Below are 16,638 nucleotides of genomic sequence, written 5' to 3' on the forward strand. Positions count from 1 at the left end.
AAATAAATACGACGACTCAAGTCTAAGTATAGGGGCACAAGTTTGTTATAAATATCAAATGCAAACGTTCTACCGCTCTAATTGATGCATTTTAAACGCTTTATAATTGAGATATATAATTCTTTTCTTAATGAAAATCAAAACCATCGCGTTTTAACAGCAAGTTTGTCAAAAGATGTTGACCCCGACTGTTGCTTGACCGCCTCGGTGGATCAACATTAATACAAACTCTCCAAGCACGATGATTGAGTTTCGAACTGGGAACACGCAATTTGAAGAAACATATGTATATATGTAAAAGTAATGAAGTATGAATAAACATATCAGTATGCTATACAAGTGATGATGTTTTGTAACCTACGCTAACCAGTCAAATCAAGTAATATTATGTGATGTAAAGTCCGCCAATGTTCGTTTCAATGGCGTCATTAAACATAACAGTTCCAAATTTCTTAATGAAAATCAAAACCATCGCGTTTTACCAGCAAGTTTGTCACAAGATGTTGACCCCGACTGTTGCTTGACCGCCTCGGTGGATCAACATTAATACAAACTCTCCAAGCACGATGATTGAGTTTCGAACTGGGAACACGCAACTCGAAGAAACATATGTATATATGTAAAAGTAATGAAGTATGAATAAACATATCAGTATGCTATACAAGTGATGATGTTTTGTAACCTACGCTAACCAGTCAAATCAAGTAATATTATGTGATGTAATGTCCGCCAATGTTCGTTTCAATGGCGTCATTAAACATAACAGTTCCAAATGATTATTCTTGTCTAAATACATGGAAATCATGTTCTATGCGAAAAGTAAAAAAAGAACACGTTAACCAAACAACGACATTTGTTGGTCATCAATTTTAATTGTGTTTTGCAAGTAAAGTTTCAATGGGCTACATAATTAGAAATTAATGAATTTACTTCACATATAAAGCACCGGTATACTACCTTCGGTACCTACTGGTCAACATAAACCAGCTTCCTTCATAGTATGTTGCAGAAAAAAATACACGATAATTTACTTCTTTTAAAGAATGAATAATAGCCGTCTGTCTTGCTAGAAAGAAAATCATGTGTGTATGTATCCATCGCAAAATACAAACCTTGTTTTTTGTTCCTGTTTGCCGAGGTAATCCCGGCCTTCGCGTCAGACAACCGACCGCCCAGTTGATCGTATCTGGATCGTTTTCCATTTTTCCAGCCTGAACATATCAGGAATGAACTTTTTACATTGTTTGTTCACAAATTTGAAAATAAGCACCGCTGCCATTGAAATGAGAAGAAATAACGTTAAGCTCATGTTTTTATTTCTAATTATCAAGCTGCGCAAATATTTGCTTTACATAAGCTACCTGCAGAATGTAGACGCGTATACTTTCATATGAATGTCTACTGCAAACTCAAAATAATTAGATAGCTCAGCTCTTATGTTCGCTTGATGATATTTTGAAAAGACTTTATTCACTTTCACAACTAATCAATTCGACCCGGTTGAAATTAAATTCCCAGTTACTATTTAAAAATAAGCCAACACCTCTGTTGATGTTGTCATCGATACTATTGTTGAACTTAATTTTCATGAAAATATTTTCCACACGATTTAATGATAACTAATATTCATCAAGGAAACAATCTACGTTATACTGCCTGATTGTTTTTGTTTTCACGTATCTTAAGAATATTAAATAATAATAATAATAATAATAATAATAATAATAATAATAATAATAATAATAATAATAAAAATATATTTATTATAATTAAAATGATTACCTTTCATTGACTGCAATGTAACTTGACAATCTATGTGTACTAAAGCGAATCGAAAGTAATGTGTTATAGATTGTTGCGGGTATTTCCATTGACCTAATTCAAACGTCATGAAATTACATTGTAACCATATTGTACAGGTATACATTAAAGATCGATTCGGTATGGTTTTAGTTGTTAGCAGAGGCTTGGCTCGGCCTAAATACGTGTTACTATTTATATTGTTTATGAAAATATAAAAATCAAATTTTAATGTACATGTATCTTTCAATTCTTTCCAATAGTTTCATCAATTCTAATTGGTTCGGCCACCCACATATGTTGGACATTATGAAATATTTTTTATATAACGTTTGTTATTAATCTTCTTTATTAAGAAAATTTTATCACATGGATGTTGGATTTCGGTTCGAAACATGTTAATTCTAGATTTTATTTGGGGAAAAAATAACGTTAAGGTTTAGCAAAATTTGCTATATATGTTTTGTAAATGCCAATCATTATGAATATCATCATTTTATAATAAAATGCTGGTGTTTATTAGTATAAAGGACTATTTATTAAATGATTTATATCAAAATTACTGCACACGTTTTATGGTGTCCTATAAAAATAATAACTAAGCATATTGAAAGGGGCAGCGGCTGAGGTTGTTGAGGGAAGGTTATGTCTACCCAACATTTTTTTAACTCTCGATGCAAAATCACGGCTTTTCCCAGCTTTCTTCTATTAAAAGCAGGGCGTTTCAAGATACATAGTTTTACAATTTATTCCATACTTAAATGTCCGATATTCTTTAATGGAATACAAGACATGGGTTTTTAAACATGAATGATCTTAGTTAATTTAAATTTTGATATTGGCTTTGAACATCAATTTTAATGTAAGAACAAAAATATACAACGGTATGAATATAAATATACACCAGTTTTAAGGTAAATAGACGACATTCTGGACATTCAATAGACAACAGTCTGGGCATAAATAAACAACAGTCTATATATTTAATAGACGATAGTCTAATAAAAGCAAAACAATATTAACATAAACACACAACAATCTTATAATAAATAGAGAACAGTCTGAAACATACAACAAAACAATCACCAGGCAGAAAATAATGTAAACATACACCGACAACATCATAATACAAACGAAATATCAAAACATAAACATATAATTATACAATATTATGTAAACAACCGAACACAGTCTGAACAAACAGCAGACTTATGAATCCAACGGCTACGCGCGAGCAAACTGGAGTTAACTTGTGAATGTAATCTGTAAAGAGTTGGGGAGGTAACTTTTGCATGGAGTCAAATATCAAGTCTGTTGTTGGATAGAGTATTATCCTCCCTTGCATTGAAAAGCAAATCAAACCGACACATCAGAAAAAAATCTACAGAAAATGTATTGGAACAAATAATATATTGTTTATAATTTAAATCAATTTATTTCTCTCGAATCAATATCAGCAATTTAATATCAAATTATGCGGTAAAATGACGATAAACGTGGATTACTACTAATAATGGTCAAAACGGTTCGTTATTTGCGTTTCAGTGAGCCTATTAAAAAACTGTTTCTTGGAGAGATGTTTACGTCTCCTTTAATTTTATGTGTACTTCCTTTAAAACTGCGTCACTTTTTGATGCAATATGACAAGTTATTTCCATCTATGTGCAATACAGAAAAGTCAAATTGAACCTCGCCCTGAAAAAACGGGGCTTAATGGATGTGCGTAAAGTGCCGCCCCTGATAAACCTGTGCAGTCTGTCCACTCTGAAATATTGCGTTTAAACGAGTTCTCTTCTTGGCGATAATCCAGTTAAGGCGGCAGGTGTCATTCTTTATAAGCCTGTGCGGACTGCACAAGTAAATCTGTGACGACAACTTACGCTCATGCATTTAGCCCAGTTCTCCTAGAGCGAGCCTCATATCTATTATTAGCTTCTAAACACAACGGATATGAGTGTTCGCTTACAGAGCGGGAGGTCGAAGGTTTGAGCCCCAGACGGGACACGTTATGACGTGTTCGGTTATTTACTCATCAGATTGTTAAATAGACGCATACAGAAGGGTACCGATTGCATTCTTGTCTAATGCCGCATATAAAGATAAGGAATTAGCCCAGTTTTCCAAGAGCGATGCTCCTATCTATTATTAGGTACTAAAACACAACAGATTTGTGTGTTTGCTTATAGTAAAATATATGTACATAAGTAAACGTTTCTCATAAGTCGAATCTGGCTGGCCCTTTATCGAGAAAAGTGGCACTATAATAAACGAACACGTTACCTTTACATTAAAACGAAGACATCTCAATAATAGTATGTTCGAAATATGTATGTTTTTCAAAATTTTCGAAACTTATATCATTCAATTTGGCATTGATGTACGATATAAACGATTCAAATACACTGTTTTGGCAGGCTTGTCATAATCCGCGCTCGCTCGGATGTTTCAGTAACAGCGATAGGTCGTTCCCGTAAAACTACGATCTCTATTCATCGGTTGTTTCCGTAACAGCGCTCGGTCGTTCACGTAAAACTAAGGCATCTAAGCCATATACACAATTTGTCTTCGTCAGAAAGGAGACCATCTACCTCACAGCGAGCACCGTGGGGTGTCCACAGGGCGAGATATCGGGGAGAGAGGTGCCAAATACGAGCCCGCTATCGGGGCTTATCAGATAAACGCCACGCGCCCAGCCCGATCCTGTCGATAGGAGGAAATACGAACCTGCAATGGTTTTGTTTTACGATGACAAGTATCCAGGCTGAAGTTTGTCCGAGACAGGGTCTCCGTCATAGGCCAGCTTCTAGCAACCCTCTGGTTGCTGCCAATGTACATGTGTTATAATAAATTAATTACACATCTGTGAATGTATTAAACCTCCCATATAGCGTAACAGATTTCGGATATATAGGAGCAGGGTGCGTGTTTTTTAGTTAATAAGTGAGGTCCCTTCATGTCGAGGCTGCATTATGTGCAGTACCTGTGACTTAACATTTTGACTCATTGAAATGTTGGACGTATTCGTATCATAGCTGTAATTTCAAGTCCCAGTCAATGACAGTTTATAACACATTTATACAGCGCCCTTTTTCATATTCGAGATGTGCGTTTAAAGGCGCATTACATTTTTTCCCTGATCACTGGGTCATAAGTCGTCCTTAAACAACTTGGCGTAGTATGCAGCCACGGCCCATTGGCTTATTTCCCTCACAGATACAAATTTATACACCTGGGTGGAGAGGAGCAGATGTGGGAAAAATTTCTTGCTCAAGGAGATTCCAGTGGTCAGGGCGCGATTTAAATTAGACCACTGCTCCCACAGGCTTATCAGGGACGACACTTTTCACTTTTATGGCATTTTTCGTTTAAAGGAAGTCTCTGCTTGAATATCAAGTTTAGGCGGAAAGTGTCGTCTCTGATCATCCGGGGCTAGCCAGTTATGACTCTCTACGCACATGAATTAAGCCCCGTTTTTTCCAGAGCGCGGCAATTATTTCATTGTGTTGTTGTCTTGTGCTGTTGGGGTATACCTGAGTAATAGCGACATGTGCGTTTGGTTGGAAAAAACACACACACCAAAAAAAATATGAGGAGTGCTCTATAAAAACGGGGCTTAATGCATCTTTATTTCATCTTTAGTGAGTATAGAAAGTTACGGTAATTTAGAAGTTGTGCTTGGAAAAACTCCTGGTCCACAATTAGTTTTGATATATTAGTGCTTGCTACAACAGTATTGAGTTCCTATGATGTTGTTACAACAATATTGAGATCCTTAGTGGTTGTTACAACAGTATTGAGATCCTTAGTGGTTGTTACATCAATATTGAGATCCTTAGTGGTTGTTACATCAATATTGAGATCCTTAGTGGTTGTTACAACAGTATTGAGATCCTTAGTGGATGTTACAACCTTATAGAGGTATTTATAGTTGTTACACCAGTATTGAGATCCTTAGTGGATGTTACATCAATATTGAGATCCTTAGTGGTTGTTACATCAATATTGAGATCCTTAGTGGTTGTTACATCAATATTGAGATTCTTAGTGGTTGTTACAACATTATTGAGGTATTTATAGTTGTTACAACAGTTTTGAGCTCCTGAGATGTTGTTACACAAGTATTGAGATCCTAAGATGTTGTTACAACCGTATTGAGATCCTAAGCGGTTGTTACGACAATATTTAGATCATAAATTGTTGTTACAACAGTATTTCGATCCTAAGACGTTGTTACAACAGTAGTGCGATCCTAAATGGTTGTTACAACAGTATTGCGATCCTAAGTGACTGTTACAAAAGTATTAGGATCCTAAGTGCGTATTTCAACACACAAACACAGTTTTAAAACATATACAAATATTGACCATGAACGATGTATAATTGATTATATATGGTATATGTTGTTGTGAAAAGAACGCTTTATGAGCAGGTTTGAATATTCTTTGCTTAAAATCAAAAGTTTTCGAAAAACAGTCATAGACTTGATGCAAATCTATCGCAAAGGTTTACCCAGGCTAAATAGTTTTCACACTTTTATATGAGCCTCGCTCTGTGAAAACGGAGCTTAATAAATGTGCGCCAAGTATCGTCCAGTTTAGAGGAAGTACCTTTTATACGAAAACCCAGTATAAGCGAAGTGTCACTTTACGCACATGCGTTAAGCCCGGTTTTCGTAGGAGTTTAATAAATGTGCGTCAAGTATCGTCCAAACATAAGCCTGTGCAGTCCCCAATTTCTTATGAGGGACACTTGTATGGAATTTTTCGTTTAAAGGAAGATGCTTTTAAACGAAAACCCAGTATAAGCGGAAAGTCTCATCTTAAGCACATGCATTAAGGCCGGTTTTCCCAGGCTCTTATCATTTTGCACGGGTGAGGTCTATTTCTTCACACATAACTTACACAGATTTTCTTTACATGTTCTGTGTAATCACTGATCGCTTTAAATTTTAAAACGCAATAAAGTCATACTTGTTTCCGACCCTCGCGCATACCCCGTTTATGGACAGTCGTTTTACAAGTTTTTGCGCTATCAAGGTCGAATTCTTATGTTGCAAGACTATAAAATAAAATTATTCAGCCACGTAATGTTAGCTCTTATTGTCTTTATTGAGACACGAGTGTTTGGATTTTTGGTCATGAACTTTGCACGATACACGCATTGATCAACGTTTACCTTACATCATCTTGTTGAATGGCTATACTATGCGATCCTGTTTTGTTTGGCATCGGGATCAATATAATTATTGTTATGTTAAAAACAATATTGATACGCGCTTTAAAAGGAAATAAAAAGCCTATTTGTTTCCGCCAAAGATAAGTGACCAGTCGAAGGTCATGGTCAGCGTCGGCCCATGATTGTATACACTGGCAGCCATGACGTATACACTGACAGCCATGACGTATCTTCTGGGATTTCTCAAATATTACATTCATAAATATGATTATACCAAGAAACGATCTGTAGCGAAATAGCCGGGTACATTGCCAGCTCTGTTCGTGCACCCACTTTCTGCCCCTCTAGTATGTTCAACATAGTCGGAAAATTCTTTGACATTTAGTATACATAAGTTGTCAAATGTGTCTGTAACAAACACTAATACTTTGCCCAATTTAAAGAATTAAATACAACTTAATTGGATCTAGCAAATCAACAGAAAACTTCACACGACTGGTCCGCCTGGTCAGAGCGCTTTTTAGGCAGAACCATTAACATTTACGTTATTTTCCAAAATTATTTTATTGAATGTCATTATAGTGAGTATCAGACAGAACAATTTAGTTTTAACTTTGATTAGTATGTATACAATTTTTTTAACACGGCTAAAATCCAAACAAAGATGAAAAAACAACAGCAAAAGACAACAACAGCAAAGTAATCCTGCATTGTTGGGTGTGAAAATAGCGTCCTATAACATCGGCCATACAACAATGATATGTCCATACAATGACGCTAAATTGTAATTATTTATCAGGCTAAATTTCATACATATGTAGCACATTCTACCTAATTGGCGCAATAAAGTACAGATGAATTTGCGTTTTTACGCTTTTTAATCACGTGTCCAAGCTATAGATATTGATTTATTTCTCGCTTTTCCGGGATACAATAGTACAAAGAGTGTTCTTAATATTATGATCAAACACCTATTTTGCAGGTTTAATGCGGAGCGTATTATACAATGCTCGATACACAAGTAAACCAATTTTCATTGTTTACTAGTATGTATTGACAAATTAAACAACGATAGTCATGTCTGATTATTATAATTTTGATTATGTTTGTTGCTATAAGAAAAAATATCTAGTATCATCTTAAAATCCAATTAACAGTTGTTAATGTGAGCCGCGTTCTGGGAAAACTGGGCTTAATGCATGTGCGGACAGTATCGTCCCATACTATCAGAGACAACACTTAACACTTTCGTGGAATTTTTCGTGTAAAGGTGGTCTCGTCTAAATGAAAATCCAGTGTATGCGGAATGTTTTGCCCCTGATTAGCCTCTGCGAACTGTACATGCTAATCTGGGATGACACTTTGTGCACACGCATTAAGCCCCGTTTTCCCACAACCGCGGCTCAAATGTCATCACCGAGCACTCGATAACCATGTTCACGAGATATGCCAGTGCACGCAGCCACGAGTGGTCTCTGACGAGGTCACTGGGACTGTTGGCAGTCTCATAATCCCGTCAAACGATCAAAATCGCAAAGGGGAATTTTTATAAAACCATGTGCCGTACAACAGAATATTTTGCGGTGCAACAATTTTCCACATTGCGTGCTGATACGTTAACATGGGGTTTTTCTAATTCAAACCCGCGATATGTACGGCTGTACAGCATAAGCTTAGATTAATCACTCGATACTTAAATCCACGTTTTAGTTAAGCGATCCAAGATTAACGATTATTCATTTAGCGCAGGATATTGTAAATCCGAATCTGATATTGTATACACACGCTGAATACAGATAAGTTTGCATGACTAAAATGTGCTTGATCTAAAAATAAAATCATGGGAACAACTTTGTTATAATCAGCAAATTGCTTGTACATGTATATGTTTTGTGTTTAGTATCAGAACATGCCCACTGACAATTTAACGCAGTGTCGCAATAAAGAAACATACGCCTCATTCAAATAGAGATCGAACTTAAAATTAAACCAAACGAAGTGCATTACGTTTCTTCAATAAAATCTAAATATTATTCATGAATATGAATTGAAATAATCATTTGAATTTTACAAATATATGTACATGTAATTAAACATGAAATTGACGTAAATACGCAATAATCCCCCACATATTTTAGAGCATAATGTTGTGTGTGTGTTTCAATGATTTTTAACGTTCTTCGGTGCCTAATGCGGCATTACGAGATGACTTTGAGTGTGTCTTTAACAAATTAATTTATTTATTCATAGACTCAAGAGAAAGTAGGGATGAACATTGTATGATAGGTGCAATTTAATATCAATTATTATATTTGATGTGGTCTTGTGAGAAGCAGGAGGAAATCCATCTGACAGGTATACATCAATAGCTTTTACGTACAACTACTGTTCTTAACATGCTTTTTACACATTAAAAGCTTGTCCTATAAATATGCGAGTCAGGAAGTAGACATATTGATGTGTGATGAAATATGCTTGTATACTTCAAAATAAATGGTCGTGATTAAACAAATGTCATTTGGAATGGTACACAATGAAGTTTTTTGATTCAGATGAGTTGTTTAAGATGCTAATAAGACCTCCATAATGACTTGAGCCACGCTATGGGAAGATCTAGCTTAATCCATGTGCGAACCGTGTTGTCCAATATTTGCCTGTGCAGTCCGCACAGGCTAATCATGGACGACAATGTCCGCCTCTTCGCCTGGATGTTTGTTTGGAAGAGAACGTTCGTAATACAATGGTATTTGTGTGTTTATGCCCTTGATTTGTTGTCACCCAATAGTTATTAGAAACAAATGAAATTATGAGGTATATGTGTGAAACATATAAGCTTTACATAATGTTAATAAGTTATTAGAAACAAATGAAATTATGAGGTATATGTGTGAAACAAATAAGCTTTACATAATGTTAATAAGTTATTAGAAACAAATGAAATTATGAAGTATATGTGTGAAACATATAAGCTTTACATAATGTTAATAAACTTATGATTTCAGCATTTAAATTTCACATGCTTTGCCAGATAAAATCAGGAGCTTTTACATTCAACTACACAATTAAGACAGAACATCTTAAACCTCTGTTATAACAATCAACTCGTTCAATTAACCCATTCATGCCTAGCGTCCTGAAAAAAGGACATTGCAAACAGCGTAAATCCAGATGAGACGCCGCATGATGCGGCGTCTCATCTGGGTCTTCGCTGTTTGCTTAAATGAATTTCTGTAAGAATTGTTCTAGATATAGAAATAAATATACTAGACATCCCTAATTTTGGAAATACGTGGATCCAACTTAGAAGGATGGGAGAGTCCACTGGGCATAAATGTGTTAATTTGTACCGTCCACACACTAATCAGTTAATGTTATGTACTTTGAAATAATGTCTTTACTAACACACATAAGTCCGCATTTCGAGACAGCGGCGGTGAATGAAATATTTTGTAAATGCGGCTGGTAATTGGTAATTAAAAATACATTAAGATCTGAATATATTTGACTGGACCCGGTGTCTTTGAGTACCGTTGTATGTTATATGAAATTTCAACGTATTATATGTAAACATATTTACTCGCAAAGAATACGGAAATCTAATCGAGCCAAGAAAGTGAAAGACATATTTCGAGTATGAGCCTTCTCTTGGAAAACGGGGTTTAATGCATGTGCGTATAGTGTCGTCCCAGCTAAGCCATTTCAGTCCGCACAGACTAATCAGGGACGACACTTTACGCCTAAACTAGATTTTCGCTAAGAAAATACTTCCTTTAAACGAAAAACACCATTCAAGTGGAACGTGAAGTCCTTTATTACCATGGCGATGTCTACACTGTTAATGTTCGTGCTGTTCTCTATGATCTTTAACGCCTCAGTGCTGACCTCCATCCCGTATAAGAAACGTTTAGCTTTATGCAAAACCCTCATGAATGGCATCGGCTTAGTTTAAACATATTTATTTCTTATGGCATGTACAATATATACAGATGTTACACAATATAAGCAGAAAAGGATTGAAACGAAAGAAGCAAGTTCTTATATAGTTTCTCTCCTTAGAATTAATATTTACACATGGAAGTGGCAGTGTTTAAAGACTACACATTTCATGATATATGCCAGTAGAATGGCATCGGCTTATTAATATCAAATCAGTTCATGCAGATCTGCAAACTTTGTAACCTCAGAACGGGAAGCCTGATTATCCACAAGTTGTGTATTGTACTGCTAATGAAGCCGAATGTGATAAATTGTAGACACTTATACTTGAGAGTTGTGGGATTGAACACTTTAAACGCTTCATCCAGATCAGTGCCTTTGAGTAATCTGTGAACATATTAATTAGATTAGAAACATTACTAAATGTTTTATGTTGTTCTTTTTTAATGTGATCTCTTACTATATTGCAAATATAGCAAATATCTGTATGCGCATTTGATTGTCTATAACGTAAGCTGTTGTCTTTATGTACGTGTATACGTATATATTCTTATTATTATAATTGACATTTTTCATGTCATTGGCCTTACAACTATTTTATATACTCTAGTTATGTTACTTTTATTTGTAAATAATCTAATGGCTGTATTGAGTTGCTTCATCTTGATCTCTTATATGTGTTTAAACTCGATTGTGTTTAATTGTTTATTATCTGTATTATATGTTATGCTCTTCATGAATTGAGGAAAATAAAATTATTTCTATCTATCTGTTGGTGAGGTCTTTGAGATCACTGCTGTTGCCAACCATGAGGTCAATGTCATCAGCGAATCACAAGTTGGAGATGGGTCCACCAATGCAAATAGAGGTGCGGTGGTCTTGGAGACCTCCGGCATTATCTTCTCATGGGTAAATTGAACTGGCCCGGGGAGAGCAGACATCCCTGAATTTACCGTCGCCCAGTTATGTCCTATGTTATTTTTCATTTTTAATTGAAAGCAAGTAATCAAAATAGCATTGAGGTCAAAAACAAACGATTAGCGTTTTTTTTAAACGATACCGACTTATCTGGAAGGATTTGGAAGGATTGTGAAGAAAATGGCTATCGTTAGAGATGTAACCTTTGCGAGGAGTTTGTACATGATGTATACGCACACACAGCACCATTAGTCAGAGCGGATTTGCACAGGGCTCTTTTCTGGATCTAGGCGTCTCATGTATCTCGCAATATCCTCCACCTCGCAATATCCCTCACCTCGCAATATCCTCCACCTCGCAATATCCCTCACCTCGCAATATCCTCCACCTTGCAATATCCTCCACCTCGAGATATCCTCCACCTCGCAATATCCTCCACCTCGCAATATCCTCCACCTCGCAATACCCTCCGACCTCGCAATATCCTCCACCTCGCAATATCCCCCACCTCGTAATGAATCCCCGCCTCGTAATACCCCACCCCGCCTCGTAATGTCCACCCTCACTTCGTTATATCTCCCTCCCCCGCCCTCGCAAGTCCAATTGTCTCCAGTTTTGTTCCGGAATCAACATGACAGCGTTGGTAGCGTTAGATGTATGTCTCCCTTCAGTCTCACTTCATTTTCCTCCATTAGCCTATCAAACACTTCATCAAACAAGCCTATCTAACACTTCATCAAGCAACTGATGTCAAAAGTGACGTGTTGGGCTATATAACAAGTAGCGAGTGTCTGTTTATGTTTATATGGGTAATAATTCTGAAAGTTGCTACGTGACTCCACTGATCTCAGGAATCTTAAGTATCACAACAGATCGTTCTCTCAATTCGAATGCCAATCAAGTGATTGCGTGTTCAACTTAAGACAGACAGACAGTCAGCCAAGAATGACGACATATATACTTGTGTACCGAATGTTATTTATTTTGCTTGGAGATTTATAACCGCTCTGTGTTTTGCTTAGTTCATGGATTGCAAAATAAAAAATGAACTCGATGCCATGTTGTAAAAAATATATTTACATTCTAGATGTAGAACATAATCAAGAATACGAATTTTGAAGTGTAAGACTGAGCTTATATTTATATGTACCCTAAATTTTAGAATAAACGTTATTGCGATAAGAAGAATAATGTATTTCAACTGCAAAACAATAAATAAAGAAAGAAATAATTTAATTAAAATTTGTAGGTTTGCGTACGTTTATCGTTTCATTTAAATTGAATTATTGTTGCAGTTTCCACTTTTTAGAAATCTCGCGTGCTTACTAGTCGAATGCAATAACGGTCATTACATTAAAAATGTCAAATAATGTATGCGTGGATTACATTGGATTTTAATGTCTCATGACTACGATAATTCAGTCTTATATTTGTTTAGACATTGGACATAATTATTCGTTAGGATCTTACATTCGTTGCTCGGACCACTAACGAAAAAGACGAAAATTAATGCCTGACAAATAATAATGGTATCACAGTATACTTTCAAAATCCACATCCAACATGTACACACACTGTGTAAAACTGTCATACATTAGACATTATGTTCAAATTCTGGTAAATGTTATATGCTAAACAAACACAGTATTCAAAAAGCGTTTATATAATACTCATTAAAATGAAAGCGCTGTAGGCGCTGAAGGCCTGGGGCTAGGTTTAGTGTGACGTAAAATGCATTTACGATGTTTTGTCCGAATTTCTCCCTTTGTCCGAATTTATACGGATTGTGTGTGCAGAAGTGCAGAGGCTCATAGACTGTAAGACAGGACAACAGTTGTGTATATACTACAGTGTATATAGACGGTGGAGGACAACACGATACTGTTTGTGGGAACGATAACCTTTTGTTCAACTCTACAGATCTGGTAGAGGTTCGTCTATATAGGCGGTGAAGATATACAACAACAACATGGCCGCACAAAAAACTGTTATTGTTGGCGTCAAATAAATCACTTTCAATAGCCTAAAATAGCTTTCTGTTACATAATTAACAGATCAGGAAAACACTCATACTTCCTTCGTAATGTGTATACAAAAGAAAAACCACTTAAGCCCAAGTCTTAATTTTGCCGGTAGAGCCCCGGTCCATCCCGGTTTGCTAACGCCGGTCTACTGGCGAGGACCGGGAGGATTCGTAGAATTTTTATAACGCCGTCACACTATTTCCCGGTGCCGCCCCGGTTGAAGCGGTCAACAGCTCGGCAGAGTCCCGGTCAACCCGAACTTGCTACGGTTTATCCCGATGAAGCCCCAGCAGAGCCCCGGTTGTCGCCGGTAGTGCCGCAGTGAACGCCGGCAGCGTCCCTGCATAGCCCCGGTTGTCGCCGGTAGTGCCCCGGTTGAGCCCCGGTGAAAGCCGGCAGAGCCCCATCACACCGTAACACCGCCGGCACTCATGGTGTTTATACCGGCATCAGACCCCGGCAGAGCTACGGCAATGCCCCGGTTTTACCCCGGTCGTCGCCGGTAATGCCCCGGCGGAGCCCCGGTGAATGCCGATGGCGTTCCGACAGAGCGCCTGTTTTCTTATATACCGTAGCTATACCGGGACTCTAACGGCATTCACCGGGGCGTTGCCGTATCTCTTACGGGGTCTGTATGGGCCCCGGTGGAGCTACGGAGCCGTCCCGGTTTTCCCGGTGCCGTCCCGATTGTTCCCGGTGCCGCGCCGGTCGTTGCCGGTCCTTCTCGTTTCATCCCGGAGGTATCTAACATTTTAATACTTTCCCGGTGGAGCACCGGTTTTCCCCGGTTCATCCCGGTCGTCCCCGATGGAGCCCCGGTTCATCCCGGTAAAGCTCCGGTTCATCCCGCTAGTCCCGGATCACGCAAAGGGGCTCCGCCGGCATCATAGTGAGACTGGGCCTTTACCATGATAAAGAACGGTGTACAGATTGTGTACGTTGTCTCACGTAGAACTTTTCGCGCTCGATTTGCGCGCTCGATCTGCGCAGTGAAATATCATATCCGGTAACTTTGTATATTTCCGAGAATGATCATGAAAATGTGTTGTTGTGTTTTTGTGTGTGTGTTTTTCTTGAATGTCTCGTAAAATATGTTTATAAATACCAAATGTAATGTCTTAAAAAAATGTATCAGAAAACAATTCTTCCTACTGTCTCCGTAGACACTCGTATCTTTTCGGCCTAAGCCGTCAAGTGAGGAACTTATTCTCGCGTGAATTTGCAAACAATATTAAAAACTATGTCGTAACCAATGCTTAGCAATTTTGCTTTAATACAACATTCCCTGTCAATGTTGATGAGGTCGTTCACTTCACACCCGAATAAATCACGTGCTAATTTGTGCGTGATGAGAGGCAAGTCGTCCTCAACATCATCACATTCACTTTTGTCACTTTTGTCACTGTCACTTGTAATGTTTTCACTAACACTTTTTTCACGGTCATCTGCACATTTTTCACTGTCACTAGCACTTTTTTCACTGTCACTCATGAATCCGCATTTTGCGAAACACTTGCCGATCGTCTCCGTCGTTGTCTCCTTCCATGCGCTGATGACCCAGTAGATAGCTTGTAGGATGTTTACCTCTTTCAGAATTTGAGGTCCGGTGGTCGCCGACGATCTTTCCAGCTTCATCATCACGTGTTGCAGTTGACGTTTTCTGTACTTTAGCTTCATTGTCTGTATGATTCCTTGGTCCATGGGTTGTATCACTGATGTTGTGTTTGGAGGAAGGAACTGTAGCTTGATGTTGGTTAGTGTGATGCGAGGGTGTGATGGTGCGTTGTCTATGAATAATATGACGTGTCTTCTAGCATGTCGCATCCGCCGATCAAACCACTTCAGCCAGTCTTCCATTATCCCGGTCGTCATCCACGCCTTTTTGTTGTTGAAGTACCGTATCGGCAATTTGTCGGGAGTAACTGACCCAAAACATCTCGTTTTTTTTTATTTCCCAATGATGATTGGGGGCAGCTTATCTCCCGTTACCGAGGCACATAAACCCACAGTGATGCGCTCCTTCGCCATCTTCCCGCCGGCACATGTCTCGCCTTTCTTGAAGAACGTCGCACTGAAAATATTAAAAAAGTAATTTTGAAATATAAAATTATAATTTTTTTGTTTATTTATTTATATTTTCATTTATTTATGTGTTTTATTATTAGCGTGTTTTAATTTTTTTTCTTACCTTGTGCTTTGTTTGTAGAATAATCCTGTTTCATCCATGTTATAGATGTCACACGGTTGATAACCTTCGCAGATTGTCGGTAGACGCTTTTTCCAGTCATCCACTACGACTGGATTTGATGCCTTGAACGACGCTAACCCCAAGTCTGCTGCGAACTTGAGCGCCCGTTCTTTTAGGAGTGGTCCTGATATGTTCACGTGACGCCCAGTAGCATCTAAAAACCACTTGTGAACAAGGTCATTTAGATCGTCATATTCTGTGGCTTTCCGCGGACGCTTGGTTTGTAGATTACCGTCCCCTTCATACTCTTCAATAATTTCTCGTTTTCTTTTAATCACCGACTGTATTTGTGTCTTGCCAACACCCATCTCGGTTGGCTTAACCAATACCTTTTTTTAAATGAACCGACGCCCTTAATGACGTCCTCAGAAATACAATAATAAATGAGCCACGCTCTGTGAAAAGGGGTTTAATGCATGTGCGTAAAGTGTCGTCCCAGATTAGCCTGTTTTGTCAGACATTGTGTTGTCTATTCTGTCAGACATAATTTTGTATGTTCTGTCAGACATTGTGTTGTATGTTCTGTAATACATAGTG

General features: G+C 37.7%; 1 protein-coding gene across 1 annotated transcript; it reads right to left on the minus strand.

Moving 5' to 3' along the window:
• Positions 1–15,800: 15,800 nt before the first annotated feature.
• Positions 15,801–16,409, minus strand: LOC127865738 (tigger transposable element-derived protein 4-like). Its single transcript, XM_052405681.1, has 2 exons — positions 16,042–16,409; positions 15,801–15,924 (listed from the first exon to the last, which is right to left on the minus strand). Exons 1-2 carry the CDS (start codon positions 16,407–16,409, stop codon positions 15,801–15,803), a joined length of 492 nt encoding a protein of 163 aa, XP_052261641.1.
• Between the last annotated feature and the right edge of the window lie 229 nt (positions 16,410–16,638).

Source organism: Dreissena polymorpha, chromosome 1 (assembly GCF_020536995.1).
Source record: "Dreissena polymorpha isolate Duluth1 chromosome 1, UMN_Dpol_1.0, whole genome shotgun sequence".
NCBI classification, from domain to species: Eukaryota; Metazoa; Mollusca; class Bivalvia; order Myida; family Dreissenidae; genus Dreissena; species Dreissena polymorpha.

Excerpts from the sequence above, each read along its gene's own strand:
- LOC127865738 (XM_052405681.1), bottom strand. The coding sequence starts at position 16,409 with ATGGGTGTTGGCAAGACACAAATACAGTCGGTGATTAAAAGAAAACGA. Across the intron at positions 15,925-16,041 it reads TTCTACAAACAAAGCACAAG|TGCGACGTTCTTCAAGAAAG; the intron begins GTAAGAAAAAAA and ends TAATATTTTCAG.